The 23,905-nt window shown below is 40.1% G+C and overlaps 1 protein-coding gene across 1 annotated transcript in view; it reads left to right on the forward strand.

Moving 5' to 3' along the window:
* LOC138596207 (collagen alpha-1(XXI) chain-like) overlaps positions 1 to 23,905 on the forward strand; it is a 42,153-nt gene that overhangs the window by 7,878 nt on the left and 10,370 nt on the right. Inside the window, exons 12-18 of the mRNA XM_069667822.1 lie at positions 1,106 to 1,159; positions 1,283 to 1,336; positions 1,449 to 1,502; positions 1,589 to 1,642; positions 2,120 to 2,173; positions 2,545 to 2,598; positions 18,519 to 18,572. Coding sequence (XP_069523923.1) covers positions 1,106 to 1,159; positions 1,283 to 1,336; positions 1,449 to 1,502; positions 1,589 to 1,642; positions 2,120 to 2,173; positions 2,545 to 2,598; positions 18,519 to 18,572 — 378 coding nt within the window. The remainder of the gene's footprint in view (positions 1 to 1,105; positions 1,160 to 1,282; positions 1,337 to 1,448; positions 1,503 to 1,588; positions 1,643 to 2,119; positions 2,174 to 2,544; positions 2,599 to 18,518; positions 18,573 to 23,905) is intronic.

Genomic DNA, 23,905 nt, shown 5'->3' on the forward strand with positions numbered 1-23,905 from the left:
CAGACACAGTAGTATCTGTTTACCCTGGAAACGTTCTGGAATCTCAAATTGCCCTTTCTGGAGAGAGCTATCTAATTAGGCTTAGAAAAAAAGTGGGTTAACTTGCACTAAGTGGTATCTACCTCAAGTGGCTGGCATTCTGGATCAACATTACAAAGTTTGTGTTGATCAGAAGCTGTTTGAGTTTTTAAATCATTTTAGGGGAAAAGATTAAACTTAGAATGTCAAAAAAACTACCTGTACAAATGCAAAATGTAACTTCTATGCAATAAAACAATCACAATGTCTTAATGCAACCCAGTCAGATGTTTTGCTGCTACAATCTCATGGTGGCTAAAGTTTGCAAACTTTAGAGAGATGTTCACTTATTTTAAATTTGCTGACTTGATGACTCTTCTTTACTTGTGTGTTACTTTGTTTTAGTATTTACAATGATTAATATTATAGTATGTTAAAGTTTTCATCTCTAAGATCTCAGTTTCGTTCTCTTCGGAGACACCTATGGCGATAAATGGTAATTGCAGGAGCACACTTCACAGATATCCAGACAGTGTGACGTCCTCAGTTGGCTCCGTTTGTAACTCTTGATTTTCCTGGCTGACGGTCGCTTTCCTTTTTAGACTGTTTGCCTTCATCTGAGCGTCAAATATGTTTCTTTTTCTTTGGATTTTCACTTATTTTTGAAGTTGTATCTGTAGTCATCCATCTTTTCTTTGTTTGTTCAGCCATAGTAGATAACTGTTTACTCGCAACACTTGCAGAGACCCGAAAAGCAGCCGCTTAGCTCCGCCTACTCTCTCTGGCAGACCAAGCACTGCTGGCTGATGGAAAACGCGTCACTAACTGGGCGCCGCTTGTGATTTTTTCCGCAAAAGTCGCCACAGACACCCAGTCTGTAATACTGCAGATGCAATGGCTTTTGTCAGTGGGTCATAGGCTCAATCACCATTGTGTTACCTCATTCAGTGATAGATAGTGACTTTACAGACATTTATTTAAATGAAAATCTTCGAGATTATCACATTCAATAACAATCCACCATCACAATGCACTATGTCAAAAGAATGTGATTAGCATGTCATGATGGGCTGTTTTAACGCTACAGGGTTTCCGAGGGGAGAAAGGAAGGGAAGGACCACCAGGACCTGATGGTAAGCCTGTAAGTGCAATCCTTTTCCTCATCAGTAACTTTATTTTCACCACTTTAGACAGTTGTCATCGATCTATAGGACACAGGTTGTCTGCATTTTGTAGAATTAGCTTAACTTGTTTCTCTTATCAGGGTAAAGATGGGAAACCTGGGGTATCCGGCCCTCCTGGATTACCAGGACTGAAGGTGAAAAATGGAATGCATTTATCACAGAGCAAATGTTTGATACTCATTTAAGTGAACGAGTGTCTGACTTTGTTGCATGCTCTTACCTCCTGTTATTCCCTTTGCTGGGCAGGGTGAAGTTGGCCCGGTAGGACTAAGTGGGGAGCCTGGTCTGAAAGGCCTCATTGTAAGTCTTAAAAGGAGCATCAGTATTTAAGCATTCCTATTCTGCTGCTAGTACTGATAGGACCTGTCTCTGTTGATTCTGCCTAGGGAGACAGAGGGGAACCAGGTTTCCCAGGAGAACAAGGACCTCTAGGACTCAAGGTGAGACTAGTTATACAAAAAGTGGTCTAATGGGAAAATGGGTTTTGTTTCTGTTCTAGTTCTTTTAATACGTCAAAACTAAGTTCACTTATTTAGTATCAACTGAAATTTAGAACATCATTTCTCTGTAAGTCTCCCTGGGTAAGAACACCTGTCATAGATCTTCAGTTCTAATTTCATATTTATTCATGTACGGTTTGGGTTGGTATACAATCTTTGTGGTCTTTTTGGTATCACACCATACCTACCAAGCCAGTCGGACATTAACCTGAGAGTCTGCAGTGGTTCATCAAAGAGGTTTTATTTAACAATTTGTTATAATGCAGCAAGGCAACATGAGATGTCAATGGTCATAGATCAGAGTATTATTAAATGGCTGTAAAACACAGAAAACAAATGACTACGGATTAGATGTAAAATAATGTAATTTAAATACATTAAATTTAAGTGCAAAATAATAAAAAACATTTTATGCAGGGTCTTCCTGGTGAGAGAGGCGAGCAGGGACCTCCAGGAGAAATTGGACCAACGGTAAGATCATGTTATGTTCAACAGTCACATGTCTGCAGCATGCTTTAAACTAGCTTAACTGACAGTGACAGGATATTAAAGCATCAAATCTAAACGTTTTGCCAGATGTAACATGTCGACCAGATGTACAGAAAATAATTCTACTACTGTATTTATAAATAGAGGAAAGGGGGAGCAGTTCCCTAGTTTTGGAGGTTGGCTTCCTCTCTCTGTGTGTATGTGTGTGTGTTTGGGATTTCCTCCCGTCACAGCAGTCTCTGCAGAGTTAGCAGCACAGTGTTTGAAGTGGAACAGATAATTACTGTAATGGTGTTGAATCTGGCTGCTGCTGCTCCACTTTGCTTCTAAGAGTATGTTTATTGTCCGACCAGGGGGAGCCAGGAGAACCAGGCGCTGGAGGACTTGTTGGGCCACCGGGACCAAAGGTCAGTGCTGACTGTAGAAACTAATCAGGTTGGAGACATATACACTCACTAAAGAACCCCAAAACATCCCTGCTGCTTTCTCCACTCTTTTTGAAAAACTATCCACAAGAAGTTGGAACCGAGCTGCAGGGATTTGCTTCCCTCTGATTTAGGGTGGTAAGGGGGACTAGAGAGGAGAAGAGTCTAGTGAGCCGCTTAGGGTGTTGCAGTTCTGGATCATCTGCAGAGTTTTGAATGTGCATGCAGGAAGGCCTGCCAGTAGGGATCTGAAGGGGTGCTCAGACAGAGAGTGAAATTTTCACCGCAAATTGCCCCAAGGACTGTGGGTTTATATGTCCAAAATATTCAGTGAAACAAGTGTATGTATGTTACGTGTTGTTAGCTAGCAAATAGGAATGCACTGTCTGAGTGTGACAGCTTAGACACCGACTGATCTCACCTTTGAAAGGAAATCTTTTTCAAACAAACTATCCAACATCATTACATTGTGTGCCATTAAAGGAGCAATTTCTTCCCTGGAAAAAGCCACTGTCAGTCAAAGCTGGTGTTCTCTGGAATCAATAGAAGCAATAATATTTGCAATTGGCGCCATAGCTGTGGAGAAAGTTGTACAAACAGCTTGTGGTTTCGCCCATTCTACACTTCTACAACACCCAGCATGCATTGCGCCCCTCCCTCTGAAAGGAACAGCCCAGCAAGACACACTAGAGTGAAATACTACTGTTTTTGCTGCAGGCAATGGCTCAGAGCGATACAGAATGTGAAATACGACAAGAATTTACTGTTGGATCGTCTAAAAAATCTTCGGGTCTGCAGTCTACATTTCAAACCTAACGATTTTGAAAAAAACATGACATCGGAGGCGGTGACATAGTTTTCCTATGTTTCCTAGACTAAGACCTAGATTGAGGAAATGTAGTTTAGCAAGCTCCCTGGCCTCCGCCAAAAGAGGTTTTGCAGGGTCCATTGGAGATGCCAATAGCGCCCTCCAAAGAATGCACATTTTTTTCTACTTTTATGGCATTAGCTCCCCATAATATCATGATAGGACTGAGGTTGAAAATCGGCGAACTGGCCCTTTAAGATTTCCCTTAATTGGAACCACAAAATATAGTGTGTCACATAATTTGGGCCATATAGCGTTTGTTCGGTTTCTTCCCTCCTCAACCATTGATTTGCATCCTCTTTCTCACAGTATTAAACTCTTCTTTGAGAGAGTTAAAACCTTTATTCACAGCAGAGTAGATCCTTACTTACCGCAACATAATTAAAGCAAACAAATTGATTAATCGGTACCAAAATAGGCACCTAGAGTCTACAAATAGGGCTGTCCTTTGAAAACAGACGGTAGTAAATGCAAAGCATGCAACACTTTAATAAACCCTGGTATGGTTATTTAAAATTTAAGCTTTTTGTCATATGGACTGTCTGCAAGAATCTAAATTTGCGCACTCATAACAATGAAACAATTAAATTCCACAAATGAGAAAACAGAAGTTCTAGCTCTGATTCTGCAACTTCCACTGCCTGACTGCACTGTAAAGTAGCCTGCACATCTTTTCTTTGGCCACATTGAGGAAATTTTGAAGCCGTGACTTCCTCAATTTTCCGCCTCCTGGTAACACAAAAGGAAAGTGAGCAGCCTACACGGTGACAGTTAAACAGTTTCTGCGTCACATCTTCTCCCACATCGGGCTTAAAAAGTATTATGAGGCCGCAGAGAGATAATCAAAAAGAATCAATGTAAAGTCATACAGTGAATCTAAAATCAACACATACGACACACACAGTATGGGGGATGTTCCCTTGTGGTGACTTGAAAGGAACAAGTGGCTAAATGAGAGAGCACATGAACACATCTGCAGCCATGTGAGCACGCCCACCAGCTACAAGTGTGCCGTGCTATTTTGAGTCTCCTCTGAACTCCTTTGAGTGTTGTACCAGTTTGACTCACAGCCCAGCTCAGTAATTTGGGACTCTTCCTGTTATCACAATAAACTACTTTCCCCCAAGAGTCTGGAAGTGCTCCATACCAACTGAAGGGTGGTGGTACACAGTTGAAACAGCACACAGTTGGTGTCCATATGTGGATGGGGGCGGTGGGGGTGTGCGGTAAATGTGTTTTGGAAATACAGCAGGCAGTTTGAGTTACTTTTGAATTACCCAAACTCCAACCAACTGATAACCACATGCCAAACCCAAACCAGACCAAGGTGTGTTCCCTGAGGTTTACCCATCCCACCAATCTCCTCAGAAAAAAACCTGCATTTGCAAAATACAGTTTAATTGAAAGGTATCGTTCTTCAACCCTATTTATGTCGTTATGTTTTGAACATAGTACAGCTGTCTACAGTACAGGTCCACGTGTTGTGTTTACTGTCGGGGACAAGGAGTGTTGTTTATATAAGTCACATGTATTTTTGTCAGGCTTGCTAATGGTAACCGAACCAGCAGCACAAACCAGGGCTACAATAAGCAAATGTTCTGCTTTTTACGTTAGGCACAGTGTCTGCTAACACAGTTAGGGGGGTCAAGGTATGTCATATTTTTGTACCACTTTTATAAACAATGTTAAAGACCAGCTCCAGTCATGTTTTACACTGTGGTACACTGCAGTTTGAAAGCAGACAGGCCCAGCCATGGTGATGACTGCTTATGTTGTCCCCGATATGTCTTGTAGCACATGAAAAACACCACATGGAGATGTTTACAGGGTTAAACACTTGATTTTTACTGGAGGGGGTCTTTAATACAGAAATTAATGCTTTGACGCAGGTTTTTCAAACCCGTGAAGTCCCGCTTATAGATGCCGATTGTCTCTTTTCCCATTGCCAGTGGAGTATCCTCCTGTCGGTCTATGTCGGTTCTGCCGCGTCACCGTCTGACGTCACAAACAAGCCCGAAAAAGTGTTAGTAAACAGTGAAGATATTATAGTCATATTGTATATATTACTCATTCGGTGTGTGTATCAAACTCGGCGCCGAAAGACATGCTTTAAAAAAACCCAGAAAAGGCAGACAAAATGAGAAAGGGCAGAGGAAGTGAAGACCATAAAATGGATAAGATCAGTTCGACTCTGACCCGCGGCCCTTCCCACTCTCTCTCCCCCATTTCCTGTACTGTTTTAACTGTCTTATCAATGAACACAGAGGCCAAAACACATACTCTTAAAAAAAGAGAGATCAAGTTAATAATGGCTCCAATGGCCTCCAGTGTTCCCTCCGGGTACTCCTTCTTCCTCCCACAGTCAAAAGACATGCTCGTTAGGTTCATTGGTGACTCTAAATTGCCCGTAGGTGTGAGCGTGAATGGTCTGTCTCGGTGTGTCAGCCCTGTGATTGACTGGTGATCAGTCCAGGGTGTACCCCGCCTCTAGTGTGTCAGATCTTTGTTTTCCCTCACATTAATATCACTGAAACAGCTGCTGCTTTAGTCGGGGAGGTGCTGATGAGAGCGATAAGTATGAACCAAAACAAAGCGCTAAAAGACTTTAAAGATTCTGTAGAGCTGAGGGGAACATGTTGACAATTGTCTGCAGGTTTTGTACCTCGGGGCGACACCTCTCTTTTGATCCATTAGTATAAACCCGATGGTTAACTTATCGGGATTCCTGGAACAATCTGGATTTGACCCGAGCTTGGTTTCATCACAGATACCACAAGACCAACAAACAAAAAAGATTTCTTCATGCAACTTCAGGGAACATTGAGCATCCTAATGATTAACAGCAAACAACCTCTCTTTTTCTCCTTCTTTGTAAAAAGGATTTGCTTGTTCGGTGTGTAATGTTGGGGTTAAAAGGGCAGAGTATAAATGCAGAATGTTAGATAAAGTGGCTCTTACATCTAAATATGAGGTATAATACTCGGTTTACGTGTTGGTATTGAAGCCTTAATTTTAGATGCATAGTTGATAATTGAAACCATGATTTATGAGGCATTTTAATCAATTAAATTTATCCTGACACTGATCTCTTTTATGCTTTTACGACTCAATGCAAATCATATGGCATGAGATCCAATATATTTGTAATGAATCCGCTTTTCCCCTGCTGCCACCAAACTGTCCAGTTATGAATCACGGAAGTAAACATGCAAACTATTTTGGCTGCAAGTATTTTTGGATGCACGTTAGTTTTCCTCTAATGTTTGTTGAAGTCTGACAAGGAGTTTACTTTGGAGAAATGTGTATATAAATACACACAGGTGAGCTGAGAGCGTCACCGGTCTAACAAGGGTTTAATTCAGCTGTTGTGCATTTTCCTCAAGCCAGGGTGAGTGCTGCAGGCATTTCAGTACACATGGCTCCAGCAGAGGACACCATAATGAACAATTATACGTATATAACAACATTTATGTGTATATAAAAAACTTTTTTTTCCAATGTGGTAAAAGACTTCCACAGCCTCAACATCCTGTTTAGTCTTAACTTCTTCCTGTTTACATTGAGCCATAGAAGGATAGCCTTGCATTACACACCGATTTATTACCTTTATATTTGCCATTTCCAGCAGCTGGTAAGCTAAATTTGCGGACCCTTTAAACATAAACCTTCTTCAAACTGCAGCCTGTGACTGTGTGACCTGTGATGAGGGCCACAGCTACAGTACCCTGAGGGCACTGGAGTCATGTCTTCAGTGATGTTTCTGGGAATTTTAATGACCTGAGGAGGAGTTTACATTCAACAGTGACCACATGGTGGCTTTTTTTCAAGGTTTCTTTGTAATAGGATTAAGGGCTCATTGAAGGGAGCTGGATATGGCGTTGGAGATTGAGTTCAATCATTGTTTTTTGTTGTTTTCCTTTTTTTTATTTTGCTCATTAATTAATTTTTTCTTGTCTTGTTCTTACTGCAAACGATAAGGAAAGGGTAATGGTTCCTTGTGTTTGATAGCTGTTGGCAGCTCAGAGGCACATTACTACGGTGACCAACAAGTGCAAACGTGCTGCATTAGCACAAATGATTTCCATTCAGAGCAACAGGCTGTAAATTCAGCACTGACTTTAATTCAAAAACACATGCAAAACTCCAAATGAAAGCACAGGAAAGCTCTGCAAATAAAAAAATGTGCTGCAAAAATAAACAAATGCATTAACATCAAACATGCTGCAAATACAGCAACGATGCAAAGTCAAAAACACACAAACCGAGAAAACACATGCAAAAGAAAAATGCTGGAATACAGTCAACACAACGGATGTGCACTAGGCCTGTAGGGGGCGCTTAGTGGAACAGCTTTATGATTGATGGAAGAGAGAGAGGGAGACGAGGCAGTGAATTTATTGATTATCAGACCCTGTAACGTTTAACGCTGCTGCAGCGGAGTTTCTCTGACGGTCATGCAACACTGACTGTTGTGCAAAAACTGTTTCTGATGGCTAGATAGCTTTTTTCATTTGCACTGTGTTTCTGTTGTGGCATTTGTTTTAGCATTTTGCATAGAGCTGTCACCCCAGCCTGCTATCAGATGTATTGTTCATTTAATAACAGTGCGTCCCCAAGACGGTGAAACATCATTGACATAAGTGAACACAGCATGAGCGGTGGAAACGTGAGTTTATTAATCGCTACCAAGTTCGTATCCTTAATTGTTGAATCTGGGGTGACTGGCAAGTTGTTGCTGTAGCGGCTAAACTATCATGTCGCGAGACTGCACACGGGCTCATCTGCACTGATTAGATGTGCAGAGGGTTGAAACAGCAGTGCTCTGACAGCCAGGTTTCTTTTGCTGATTACTGGGATTTGTTAAAAATAGCAGTGATGACACTCGGCCCATCTTGCGCTTTGCGTCACATAACCGCGGTGTTGCTTTGCGGTTACCGTGACAGCCCTACTTTTGCGTGTGTTTATGAAATTGCATAATTTCTCAATCTGCCTGTTTCTCCTAATGGGGATCGTTCAGGCTGTTGCAGTGAGTTTGCACTTGTTGGCCTCCGTAGATAACTGCCATCAACTGGACTGGAGTGGAATAAGGGGAGTGGATTTAGGGAAGGGAATGAATTTGGATAACTGAAGTGGCAACTTTGTCCGACTCACACCAAAGAGCTGTTCAAAAGAATCTGATCGCATAAATGCACAAGAACTGACATTTGTTCAGGGAGATACATTTGAGGAGTATACTTTTTTTTTTTAGGAAATGTCTCTCCCCAGGAGGCTTAGGAATTATAACGTCAGTATTTCAAAAATCCTGGCTGCATCATGCTATTAGCGAGTTATTTTTATTATCACAGATGTTGAATATGGCCTGTAAATTCTGCTTGTTTAGGCCCAGCATTATTGCAGTTCCAATAAAACTGCCGGCGAGTTAACACTTATTCATAGTAAAGTAGTAAAAAGGAGCTCCAGATGTGATCCCTGCAGAACCACGTTGGCTCCAAGTGTGGTCGCTGCCTCAGGAAACATCTTCCATCGACTGTAAAGAATTTCTGCCCACCCATCCATGACAGCTCCATTGAATGTTAATGAGGCCTAAACTTAGACATGCCGTACAAGGCTTAAGGCTGTCAGCATGCTCTTTAATCACACGCTCCCACACACGTATACATTAAACTGCTTTCTTCCAGCCTCTTACTTTACATCAACCTTCAAACAATTTTTGATTTCATGTTTTACACTCATGTTAAAAATGATCAGTTCTGCGGTTGTAGTAGGTCTCTTATTATCAGGCAGAGTTTTCAGCACCCCAAATTATGAATTTCAGATGCAGCTGTGTGATGTTTTATGTCACAGATACATAAAGATATATCACATTTCTTCCCTATAATTACTAATGGTGTAACTGTTACCTGGAGAAGACATATTGAGAAATGGTTCAGTGTTTTAAATGGGAATGAAGATAACAGAAGCAGAAGTGTGTTATCAACTCCACAGACAACCATACATTCGACTACCGTGAATTATGTTGCAGTGAGGAAACACTTGACAATGATGTCCTGTTATAAATCAGAGGGAAACCACTGGGTTGAAGTTGAGTTTATTTTTAACCCCTCATGTTTGTAATTTAGCAGCAAGTTCAGAGAGCTCCTAACTGCATCTGTAAGTGACAGCGTCTCCATCCTGCAGGGGTTAGACCGAAAAATCCTCACTTGTTCACCACAAGTACAGATGTTCCAAAGCCCCGGGGGTCACGAGGGTTAGAGAGAAACTACTGATTTGGATAACAAATGAAGAAACTGAACTCTCACTTTAGAAAGAGATAAGAAAATTATGGGTTGAATACACTTTAAAGAAATCAAGGGGGGACTTACACGATGTGTTTTTAGAAAGCTTTTAGACTTATTATAATTAATTAATCTAAAATCGTTGTCCAATGATCGACATTGTATCTTATTTTGGTTCCACACAGTGAAAGTATCATGTATAAGTTCATCTTTCTAATGCAGATCCAAATATTATAAAAGATGCAACAATCACATGAAAACAAAGATGTTTTTTAGGTTATTAGTTTGATGCATACAATATTGGGGCCTGGATTTCATTACACTGTACTTTATGTATTTCTATCAGGAGAGACTTCATTAAGATTGTTAACAGTTATTTATTTACAAGTTTGGAAAGAATGAAATGTGCAAAGTCTTTGGCAATGAGACTCCATCGTGATGTCTTCACATACCTGAAGATGTAGAGATGCCGAGAGCAGGATAGGATACCCCTATGATGGAGTCTAGACACTGGTGGTGGTGATGATGGTGAAGACAGGATGAGCTGAGGAGCTGGACTTGGACACTGATGGGATGGATTGGAGGTGAACGGGTAGGAGGAGGGTCGCAATGATCGAGCTGAAACGACAAACTGTCTGCGTAAGAGAGGAGAACAGATTTAAAATTTGAGGGCAGCGGGATGATTGGTCGACAGACGCCGAGGCTGAATCTGGTTGGTTTAGTACTGAAATAGTAACGCCCATAATCAGCTGATAACCAGACAGGAAGGACAGAGAGGGAGAGAGAGAGAGAGAGAATGTGAGATGAATGAATGATGCTAATGAATGAATGAGTATGAACAGTCTTTAAGCAAGATATATTGCTGTTTTCAAAACTATTTGTCCACATAGTATTTCATTGTAAAGTTTCTTAAAACTGATTTAAACAGCAGCCTTTGTAACTGGCTCTGTAAAAAACATAAACTCTACTTTCACATCCGTCTTATAGCATTGAAGTCCGCCTGAAATACATACAATACAATACTTTGCCTGAGCTCTCTTTATTTCCTTTTTTTTCCCCCTAATTTTTAGAATTCAGTAATTTTTAAATTTTCTATTTTTCCCTGTGGGTTAACCTTTGCCCTTTGGGAGCCTGCCAGCTGCTGTCAATCAAACACAGACAAAGACAGGCCCTTGCAGCCACTAAAAGGAAAAGGAGCATTTCGGATATTTTCCTAGAGACCTTTTCTTCTTCATTGTGAATGTAAAAAGTATCATAAAAAAACACACATAGGTTGAAATGATCTATGACTGCAAAAGCGGATGACTAAATGTGATTTAATTTTGACCTTAAAGTTCTTTAATTGCCATCACTTAAAATTGTGGAACAAACAGGGTGTTTTACCCTGGACCCCGAAAAAAAAACCCTTGCACTTCACTACTCAATGATATATTTCTATAACAATAAGTTAAACTGAAGACATGTAATTGCAGCACTATCACACATTAAGCTATTTAATGAAGTGATTTACGATGGTGATTATGGAGGCACAGAAGGTGCCGTTTTACTCATGTTAATGCTCAGTGGGGCAAATTAAGCACATCCCCAGACACATACTAACTGCCAACCCTTAAAATGCACACACGCGCACACGCACGCACGCGCACACACACACACACACACACACACACACACACACACACACACACACACAAAATTCTATTTATAGTGGCACAGTGCACGAAAATGCTTCATGGAGTAGTGACATCATTTAAGGCTGGAATTATTCAGCCAAAACCTGACTATGTTTTTTATTATATTTTAGTTATAAATGAAGGACAGTTTACAGGTGGGTGTGTTCTATAGAATCATAAACAATTAGCTTTTAACCTTTATTTTCAGTAAGTGACACTTGCAACAACAAATTGACAATTGATTCCAAATGCTTACATAGCTAAATTAGTAATACCTTACAGCTTACACAAGTTGCTCAGTTTGAATTTATGCAGCGTTCCTTCAGCTTCTTATGATTCTGGGGTTTTTTTGCATCTCACTTGCCAAAACCTGCAAATCATTTCTAACACATGACAGCCTATTTAAAGAGTCAGTTCACTTTAATTACACACAACAACAACAACAAACACACCCACAAAGCCACATTTTCACACTTACCTCTGATGGCGTATTGCCATGCAGATAGTTGTGGTTTTCACTTGGTTTATTTGGCACTTTCTTCTTACAATCGACATGAATGAAATGTTGTCCGTGGCGCTTTAAAAGATGACATTTAGAATTTTAAATGGCAGCATATTTGTCCTGGTTTCACTCAAAATTGCAGGACACACATCCAACAGTTTTTATAGGGACTATTTCTTTAGGAGCAAGTAGTCATTTGACACACATGAGCGAACCAACCCCGAAATCTTAAAGGACACGTTTGTGTTTTGTATTCCTAAATATGATTTGCTGGTCAGAGGTCGGTGCATTGCTGCAAAACAAGGTTCAGCTCCTCAGGGTTCATGACCTTTCAGAGTCCTGACTTGAAATGTCTTGTTTCTAAATACCTTGTATGCAAACATTTACAATAAACATCCCTATGCATTTAAATGGAGACATTTGTTAAAGCATTAAAGACTTCTCAGCATGTTGTGGGTCGCCTACCTGTTGGACATGCCAGGAAAACCTTTAAAGGAATACGTCCAGTAGGAATTCTTGTCAGACCCAATCACCTCGCCTTGGGACCAGAGTATTCACCAAGCTCGTGTGTTATTTACTCTGGGAGATGCATCAGACTCTTCTCCCTGTACAGACATATTTCTAGCAGACCTCACCCTGGTAAGGCCAATCACAACCATTTATCTAATATAGGGTGTGTTCAATCCAACAAATGTACAAAGCCGTTCAGGCAATTAGACAGCTACTGCTGATGTGGAAAGTTCAGATTTTGCATGTGGACACAAAAGAGCGGTTCTACTTCAATTCCTTCCTCGTTTCTTTTTCCTGAACTGAAGAGGGTTATACCTGGCCTTGGAAAAACAGCATTTTGTCACGTCTTTGACACGTCACGTCTCATTAAGCAGAACAAAATATCCTGTTGCACTTCATAGAGATGCACGCATACAGACACACTTGGTAAAGTTTGTTTTCTTCCTGTTTAACATGTGATGAAAGTCAAATGGTGTGTTAAGGGACAAAAAAAGAAATGGTTGAGGTTAGGAAAAAACATCATAGAGTAGGTTAAAACAACACGTGAAGATCTGGTGTTGACCCGTCTGTCGCATCCTTACCTCCATCCCTTGCTAACATTTCTCGTTCTTTCTACTAATGCCTGGCCTACACAAAAGGAATTTTCAAATCTTAACAGATGTTGAAAATATGACAGACCCCACACATGATGATATATAATCATAGATTTAACAGTTTTGCTCCTGTAGTGTGTGGTGAGCAACTATTACGGCAAAACAGCACACCACACACTAACGGATTCCATTCATGAACAACCAGATTCCTGACTCTCAAATCTGTAAATCTCTCAAATCTCTCGCGGTCAAACGAGACTTTAGAGTAAACAAACGAGGTGGACTATCTATGCATATGTACTGTAACATATTATTCTAGTATAATATCATATTTTGGTACATATACTTCTGCATTTTTATTACCTCATCCATACTGTGCAATTATGTCTGTGCAATTACTTCTCATGTGCAATTGTTATTTATTCTGCAATATGCCACTTTACTTATCATCGACCATATCACCATGATACACACCGTGTGTGTTTTTGACTTTTGTACAGAAACTTAACCAGTCACAATAAGTAAAAGGTGTACATAGTACTTATTTATTATTAATAACATTATTATCATATTTTATTGTCTTTTTGCCTTTTTATCATCACTTGGTTTACCCTGTCCTTTACTTTGAGCCGTTGTAACAAGTGAATTTGCCCCGGGGGATCAATAAAGTCTATCCTATCTAATATTTACGATTTGAAATCTGTGCGGCCATGACGGCCTTCTGAGCAGACTGGGGGAAGTAAAACCACTCTTAACAAACCTCACACCACAGGAACATCTGGAGAGATCATCTTTAGAACCATCAAAAAATCTGGGCTTTGCTTAGGATTGTCGGAAGGGGAGAATTGAGCCTATTATCTTGTAGTGTGTACCCTGGTTAAGTTACTAAATGTATATTCTGTATATACCGCCATCGAAGGGCATACATTTGTTACTTTAAAGCAGGATGCATCTTATGTTATCTTTGAAGGCCCCTTGTGCATCTGTATGTGACGCCAAGGCCGTAAGAAAGAGTCCATATTTATATATCCCATGGTGGTGGGAACAGGTTTTAAAAAAGTCAAAGCCTCCATGAGGGGTTACTACACACTGAATAGCTTCACTGACAGCATCTAACTCCCAACCCAGAGTCCAACAGTACACTATTTACTTTAATCCTCTGTTATAAAAGGATCTTGTCAAACATTGACTCTGTTTTGTTGTTGTATTGTTCTACTTGCTGTCTCTATCTTTTATTGACGTTTCTTCCAGATCCCCCACAAGAGTTCATTCAAGTGTAGCTGGGCTCAGACACCTCAAGCAGTTACAGTCTCCTCAGTCTGAAGTAGCACATTAGTCTGCTTACAGGACAGTGTTCCTCTGGTCTCTGTTCACTTGTCTATTTTCTCTTGTTTTAGACGTCCAGAGATTTATGCCATCTTGTCATTTATTGGGCCGTGGTGGGCGTCTTGGCTGTGTAATTATGAGGTCTGCTGCTCTTACAGTTTATGTGCGTGGTGCGGCGAGACACTTCAAAAGAAAACAGACGCAGTGGGAGCTAATTCAGTTGTTTCCTCACTGCCAACATGCAGACCTCTGCTCTCAAAATATATGTTGGTGGGACTCTGTAACTTCTGTGTCAGCAGGGAGCTCCATCATAAGGAAAGTGTTCATGGTGTCATACTTTAGGCCCTGCAGAGCAGTGAACAAGGACTATTGTTAGACTGTAGATTAATCCCAGTAAGCAGAACAGACTCAAGTAGTTAAGAGCTGGTTCAAAGGGATGAGCACTGATTCAACAGCCAACCAACTAAAATTAGATCAGGGTATTCTGTTTTATATTATGCAATTACACAACATTTAGGAGCATACATGCAGACACAGACAGGCCTCGTGCTGTTTAAGACTTGTCTTAAAATGTTGGAACATGATCAGGGTTTTATCTGCGTTTAGAATTCACAGAATGTCTTTTATTTGATTATATGAAGTTATTTCAAGCACTTGTATTTTCTATATTTGAGGAAGTAAAGTCACCAACTACTATCCTCAAAATAACTGAAATCTTAACAACACAACCACCCTGCTGGCAGCCGTCTGAGGCTTAAGTTCTAACAGCAGGACAGACAGGACGGGATGTTGATTGGATAAAGCCTTTGACGCTGACCCTGTCAGATAGATAGATTTGTAGGGACAGAACTCAGTTCATCAAAGCTAAAATGATGTCTTTCCTTTCTGGGAGCACCAATATAAATTTGAAGACATGTGGAGCTAGGAGACATTTGATCAACGTAAACAGTGGAGACACCTGGGGAGGTGAGATCTTAATGCCTGTAATGTTAGTATGAATTTTACATCCTACACTGTCGACTTAAGTTGTTTGTATAAATTGTAAAATCTTGTCAAGGTCATCCGTGCTCTCTCCGTTGTTGTTTGTTGTAATCCCCTTTATTCAGCGGATATATCGCCTATCTGCAGTTTGTGACAAGTTCGCCCACCAGGCTTGAGCACACGTGACTCTAATCCCTGCTGCTCTTCACCGTTTACCCCCAAGTTTTTAGAATTGATTTAAAGATTTAATCCCTGATTTTATCTTTGAAGTGTGTCTGTGATTTCCATGCAGCTCTCTGTCTGAGGATCACAGACTTGCTAGGTTTAGGCCCTGTTCACATGTATACAGCTCTCCTTGCCCTACTCTCCCCTTATCCAAACGTTTGATCTTTTCCACTCGTCTCGTCTATCTGTACTATAGTTAGCTCTTGACAAGTTTCTAACTGGTGTTGGGGACTACCCTGATAATGGTTCACTTAGTAGAAGTGGGTTGTGTTAGCTTATTTCCTGGAAATCATCAGAGTGAGTGTACCTCTGAAACACACGGGCTGTCCCTAGCAGCAGGATAAGAAATTGATGTCACCGTCATACGGAAGTACCTCTGTCCGCTATTCTTTTTTATTTTTTTATATAGGCTTTTTGCCTTTATTACATAGGACAGCTGAGGAAAGACAGGAAATGTGGGAAGTAGAGAGTGGGGGATGACATGCACCAAATGGATCGGCAGGCCGAGAGATGAACCTGCTATCTGTGCGTCAAGGACGGTAGCGTCTGCTCCACCAACTGAGCTAAACCAAGCTGTTTTTTTATATTCTTTTAAATGTGTAGTGCTCTCCACTACACATACATACCCACGAATGCGGTGAAATCATTTACTGATCCTTAACAGTTATATTTCAGACCACAGTAGAGAGCTCCATGCCCTGCCACCTTGTAGAAGTAGAATGTAACTTGTGTGGAAGCTAATGCACTACTTCACTGATTCAGAAAAATAGCAACGCTACCACCATGCTATGCAGAAGTGTAGTTAAACTGATAATGCCCCTATTTGTAGCGCCATTACTGCCCAGCACTGGCTAGGTGTTAGCTGTTGTCTTACATTAGCTAATAGATAAATAATTAAGTTGTTTTATCTTGAGTATTGCCTGATTCAATTCAATTCAATTCAATTCAATTTTATTTGTATAGCACATTTCATACAGATGTAAACTTAAGAAGATAAGAACAAACAAACACACACATAAATAAAATACACATAAACAAATGAATCCATAAACACAAATATAAAATTCAAAACATGTTAAGAAAATGAACTTGTACTAACCCATACAACACACACATATACTCAAAGTATAGGCCTTATGCTCCCTGACCTGTCCCTTTAAGAGCACACACACGTTTACATCAGGCACACACAAGAGAACTCCATACACACACAAACCATACGTACGGGGTGCCATACCATTTAAAGCTTTGTAAACAACAAGTAGTACTTTAAAGTCAGTTCTGCACTGGACTGGAAGCCAATGAAGATTCCAGATTATTTTGTCTTTTAGTTAACTTTTGTCTTCTGTTCAATTACATTTAGGACATTTGCATTTAGTGTGCAGTGTAAATGTAGACTTTCAACATGAAAAGCAGATGCCGAAAACCTGAACCAAGGGTGTTGCTATTATGAGTTATGATCTTACTAACGAGTACTATACTATATATTCATCTGCAAAATAAATGTATTATTAACATGATCTTGACATTTTAAAAATAGTACAGACACAACACATTTGATGTGATTGACATGGGAAAGGTTAGTTATCATCAAAATAACATCAATTTGATTTATTGGCGTGTACAGTACACAGGTTTGACGTATTTTGTGGAAATGAACTGATTCTTTTTGCAGACATTTGTATAATAAAGAAATGTGTCCAAGCTCTGCGGGGAACATCATAAAAACTTACAATGAATGGCTTGCAGAACCACAATACGTTTTACAGCTTGTTTCACATGTTCATTACCAGAGCCAGTGTATTACAGCTGTACATACTGGAACCTGCTCACATACCACTTGCATCGTAATGCTTTCTAAAAACACAGTTTAACAGTATGGTGATGTCTGAGGGGGGAACCGAGCACTGTATTTTGGTGTCTTGGATTAGTTAAAACTTAATTTGCATGTTGTGTTGTGGCTTAAAATTTGCTTGTTGGTCGCTGTTCATGTTTTCTTTTAACAAGCTGCCAACTTACATTGCGACATCTGACCACAGGACTGGCCACACAGGCTGGTGTTCGTGCGTCACTGTCACTGCTGCAGATAAACTCAGGACACGCTATATCCACATTATTCCCTAGATACAAGTAGCTGCAATTAATGACTTTTCCCTGTTTGTGGCTTACATTTGATTCAGGAAAAACTTTTTACAGGCAGTCGAGTAAAAGTAGTCTGTATAGTAGTGTAATCCACTGTCTGTAGTAACAGTAAGGACGAATATGATTGCATTATGCTTTAGACTGATTTTGGATCTGTTCGGCAATATCCAAAATCACAGACTGCATCAGCGAGACATATATCTGTGTTTGTATGATGACTTCAGGTGCAATTTTGCACACACTGCAAATAAACGTCATGTAGAAGTTGAAAATGACAATATCAGTAAGAACCAGTCATAAATTGAACCCAAAAAGGAATTAAAACATTTATATCTGCACAAGAGTGGGTGAAAGTATGTTCCATATATAGAAGCAAAGCTCAATATAACATCAGTATGCAGGGGAATCTTGTATTTGCTCTTATTGTTACAGCAGTAAACCCTTATGAGTAAATGGTTCAGGTGCCATCACCTGCCACAAGTTTTTCTATATCCACTAACTAATGAAGACTGTGAGATTTAGATGATTCATAAAAGTTAGTGAATGGACATGGGTTGAGATATTTTTTATGCAGCCTGTCCAAGCTTAGTTGTTTTGCAACTGACCATTTGATACACTCATTCAGTAACTTGTTAAAAAAAAGACGCATTAATTTGCTTTTGCTGTACAATACTGCTTAATTTCATAAAGTAAATTCATGTAGGTTCATGTATTCTTCTCATCATATTCTCTTCAGTTGTGTAACTTTTTTCACTGGAACGTGTGAAAAAGTGATAACAGAAACTGACACGTCTGTTGTGTCCTCAGGGACAGATTGGTGACCCTGGTCCTACTGGTGCTGCTGGACCTCAAGGTGCCTCGGTGAGTAAATCCAAATTTTTATTTAACCAGGAAAAGCTTCATTGAGATTAAAAATCTCTTACAAGAGTGTCCTGGCCAGGACAGCAGCAGCACATTTTAACAAAGTTTCAGACATAAAACAATTACAAAACACAAGTCAGCATATTCTGGGTCACACAGCGGAATGCAATCAAAGCATCTACAACCTGATGCATCTTCCTCCAACGCCTTCAGTCTACTTTTAAAACGATTTAAAGAGATCAGCTCCCCCAGACCCATAAGTGTGACATCTTTCATCTGTTGGAGGGTTAAGTTAAAGTACCCCAGAATGAATATGCAGCAATTACAACAGATGGATAAATGTATTAATACAGGTTATTTATCGGTATAACTCACAAAGTGTGGAGATTTAAAGCTTTAAATAAATGCAGAGACTGATAACAGAATATAGTTCCTGTAAAGTCAGCATTCGTCAGATATAAGAAGCAACGTGTTCTTAAATGGTCACATAAAGGTTTGAAGGAAAGAGTCATCAGCACATAAACATGAGAGCTCGGGTTCAATGTGGCTTTTACACACTGCGGTGTGCTAGTAAACTCACTGAGAACACACACACGCACGAGCACACACAGACACACACACACACACACACACACACACACACACACACTCAGCACTATTTCACAAGCTAGGAAACATGGAACGAGCAATGCTGTCAAATTTGAACTATATTGTTTCTTTTGATGGAAACTCGTAACAACAACATAACAATTGATTAGAAATCAATGTGTCAACCACTATGATAAAAACAACCTTGTGCATAGCAACAATTCTCTGATATGTTCTTGGAAAAAATGTCTTTGAGCAATCACTTGATTGCAACAATCTTTATTTAATACTGTTTCTACCTGTAAATCATTCATGTTTCTTTATCGGTAGGTATTATTGACTGTATTTCTGTTTAAACCGTTCATTCAGGAAGCATACAAAAGTTTATTTTAACAAGAAATATGCCTGATCAAGTACATCAATGCTTGTTTTTTTAACCTTTCTTTGAACAGGAAAGTCATCAAGAACAAATTCTTATTTACGATGGCGGCCTGGCAAAAGGCAAAGCCTGTTGAGGGAATGGGGGTAGGGGCTGAAAAGGAAATGTCAAAAGTTAAAAGGGCAGCAGCACACCTCCAAACATCAACAACATGCAGTACATACATGACATGTGTTCTAGCACACAAGCATTGGGCAGGTAGCAAGCAGGCAAACATTGACAGGCAATACAACAAGACAAGTAAAGCATACACCAGTAGTATGACAAATAGGCAAGACGAAAACAGCAGCAAAATGACAAGAATATGCACAGGACAACAGTAGGCAGCAAACAGACAGAGACAACATAACCAACAGGATATAGTCCTTTTTATTAAAGAGTAAGATGCTCTTTTGAAACTGGCAACAGATTACATCACTCTTTTTAAAGCCACCAAACTCCATTGATAAAAACAGTAATTTTACTTTGTAGAAAACAGGAGTTGCTTGTCGACTGCTGCTTTGAATGGTACTTTGTGTTATTGTGTGTTACAGAAATATTGTATTGGACCCAAACTACCTATTAATAACACTATATAAAACAAACCAACTAACTGATCTTGTGACCCACTAATACAGAGCATGAAAGGTTTGGCTAATGAATGAACATGAATTACATTGGCCGTGTACATCTTGCAGAAAGCAATATGTTGAGCTGGCAGCTTTATTCCTTTGATGCACCACCTAAACCATGCATGCATATTATTTTAGACAAAATACACACTGTTTTATTTGGATGAAGGCAGGGGACAATTTACCTTTCCTTTCTCTGGTAGGTCAATATTAGCCACCAGGTTCTGCTTTGATATATTCAAAGTTATTCCACACACTCTTTGGTTACTGTAAATTTAATATACTTTATTTCAGGCAGTGAATAGATGAGAATGAACCGTGTCTATTCTCATGGAAAGTCCCCATTTATGACTTAATCCTCCAGCTAAAAGGCTTCCCTTTGGAAAGCCATATTGTGGAATGTTATTCTATGTTTATGTCTCTTTATGTTCACACTTTTACATTGTGTGTCTGTAATTGTCAGGCTGGTAAAGTCATAACTGTTAGACCCCACAACCCCACACTCAGCACAGTATTACATGTACACACATACGTACAGTTAACACAAACTGAGGAGCTTGTTTTTCCTGTCCTTGCTAATTACACAGCCTTCAGTACTGATATCCAGACGCCTGTTAACCCTGTATTTAACATTTAGGGGAAACCCATGTGAGCACACACGCTCCTCTGTAGGTTCACTGCGGCAGACAGGGTTGCGTGCCGAGCAGCTCCCCCAACTGCACCCAGAAACCAAAGCCGTCCTAATCAAGCTCAAGTTTACATGGAACTCTGGTAAACTAAACTGTGAATGCAGGTTTTACTGTTGTAAATAGTTTTACATTGTCTCGGTTGTTATTGCCTTGTAACAGAGGCTGCATTAAACTGTCTCCACATTCATTTAGGGGTCTTTGGCGGTTACACAAACTCAGACACAAACAGGCTGACATATAAAGAGTCACAAATGCATCAATGAAAGAAAGAAAGTATGAAAATATCTCTGCTCACATTATATCTAATCAACAACATGGGTTTGTTGTGTCTGCCAGCTGGGTTAGAGCTGAAAAGATGACATATCTGGTCCTCAGTTGCATACCAATCACAGATAGATTGATTCTTTCAGTTGGTCACTAATTGGTTCCTGCCCTTCAAAGGTTTAATAAAAAGCCTCTTAATGAGCAGAGACACAAATTTAAATAAGACAGTTTGGGTAGATGTTTTGTTTTCCTTTTAAAGCTAAGCTAGTCTTAAGATGCTGGCCTTTTCTTTGCCCTTAATGCATAAAGATCAAGTTTTCTTGCATTATAGCTTCTGTAGGTTCTATATATCTATATCTAAATAATTTGAATAAAATAATAAGAGGCTTCGTAGGAACATCCAACCAGCGCCCCTTGAGGAGTGTGGGAGTGTCTGCTACTAACTCAAGAAGGCCCACTAAGATCTGGCCAAGGAGGCAGAGCAGAGGAGCCTCTGGCTCTGGCTAAGGAGGAAGGATCAGGCGTGGGGAAGGCTAGGGTCCTAGGGACGGCTGCAGGGGGCGATGGGGATGCGTCCGTTGGTCCACCACCACTAGATGTTTCGGGGTAAATGGACCAAAACATCACTAAAGGGTGGCCCCCGGCTGATGACCCCGCAGCTGTCTCAATGGCACTGTCGGAGGGGCAACAGGCAGCAATGCCCAGCAGGTAGCCATTTACCTGTGCTCCCATCTATATTCTGAGTTTGAATAGAATAAGATTTATTTTGTAAAATATCCGTCACATCATCTATATCATTCATAAATCACTCACTTCTTCACTGCTCCCTATAAATTAGACACTTATGAGTTTACTTCACAGTGAGCAATAGATTGAGAAGTCTGTCACTGTGAATGATCATACCATTCATAATAACTGACAGGAGTAGTAACACACTGCATTACACCCATTTTGACACACACAGCAGTCCACTCTTTTAAACAGAAAGTGACGTACATCACATAGACGCTCAATTTTTGTTCCATTTTGCAGGGTTTTTGGGGGCATATTATAAAGGACAATTCAGACACTGTGAAGTGCACTATGAAGTCAAGTTTGTAGCTTTAATGCCAATGTTTTAATGGCACCTTCATCAAATTCAATTTTGGATGGCCATGGCTTAGTCCTAAAATAGATATATCTATGTAAGCTTGTTTCCAGCTCTACAATGTGATATTACTGTAAACAACAAGGTTGATATTGCCACCTCTAACAATGGCGTGACAAATGGATAATTTTTTGCAAACATGAGTTGAAGAAGCATGTAAGCTGCAAACAATGATCAGTTTGTAAAGCACTTAGTCTTCTCTGTTAGTCTCCACTGCATGTGTGTCAGTTTGTCTGTCATCCCACCCGTCCTTGTTCTGCCCTCTGCTCGCCTCAGGGTGAAGGTACAATGGTGTCTCAATAACCAGGATCTACCAAAGACAGATCAAATATCCTCATCCATCTACAGACTTGAAGGTAGGATGATGAGAGATGGATGAGTCAGGCGGATGCAGGGCCCGCTTCACTTAACGTGTTTGTGAAATATTTCGGGGTTAAAATATTTGTTATCACCCTGATCGTTGCTCATGCCTTCATCTGAAAAATTGATGCATGCAATTTTTCAAGTATCACCTGGAGACATTCTCCATGGTACCTTTAAAGCCACAGGACTACAATCCGGGTTAATATTTCAGAGTTAATCACAGTGAATCAACACTGACATCTAATTCCTCATCACCTTCCTCTGAGAAATCTTTTGATTGAATTTGAAATATGTATGTGAATGTTAAAATGTCACATTGGATAACGTCTTTTACAGACAGAGAGTCGAACAGGAAGAAAGAGAATAAACAGGAAGTGTTCTTGATGTTAGCAGAGAGAAAGCCCTGATGTTGTTACTGAAGTAAAGCCACCGTGTCAGACACCTGCTGATATCTGGATCTATCAGACTTATTTAAACCCATAGTATTACACTTCATTTACTTTATCACACACACACGGCACACACTTATCTGGAGTGGCATCATCATTGTAGGTTCACATAGTCTGAATCCAAACACTTTGATCCTCCAGTATGATGCATTAGTATAAGAACGACAGGCAGGAAGTCTTCACCAGAGCCGCTTTAACTGCTCCTAAATCGCAGGCTCACATCTGACAGATGATGCATGGCACGACAGGGCGTAGCATAATGCCACCCTTATCCATATTTACTTAATGCAGGTTTATCGTTACCATCTCCTGATTTTACATGACAGCTTACAAATTGTGGGGATCTACTTGTCATAACACAAAAATAGTAGCAGACTCAGGCTGTTCTCTGACATTTCCATCAACCTTTTACAAGATGGATTCTAAGATTCTAAGAAAGAAATGAAAAGACAAAAAAGAAATGTCTGCAAATTACAAAACAGAGTTTGGTTTAAGGAGCAATTTGGTGTTCTCTGGAATCGATAGAAGCAATAATATTTGAAATTGGCGCCATAGCTGCGGAGAAAGTTGTACAAACAGCTCATGGTTTTGCCCATTCTAAATTCCTACAAAACCCAGCATGCATTGTGGCTCAGAGCGGTACCGTATCCGAAATACGACGAGAATTCACCAGAAGATCGTCTAAAAAATCTTAAGGTCTGCAGTATATATTTGTAGTAGTCTACAACCTGTCGATTTTGAACGAGACATGACATCAGAGGCGGGCATGTAGTGTAGATTGGC

Source organism: Semicossyphus pulcher, unplaced genomic scaffold (assembly GCF_022749685.1).
Source record: "Semicossyphus pulcher isolate SPU_LCO1_2020_fin unplaced genomic scaffold, fSemPul1.0.p SCAF_18, whole genome shotgun sequence".
NCBI lineage: Eukaryota > Metazoa > Chordata > Actinopteri > Labriformes > Labridae > Semicossyphus > Semicossyphus pulcher.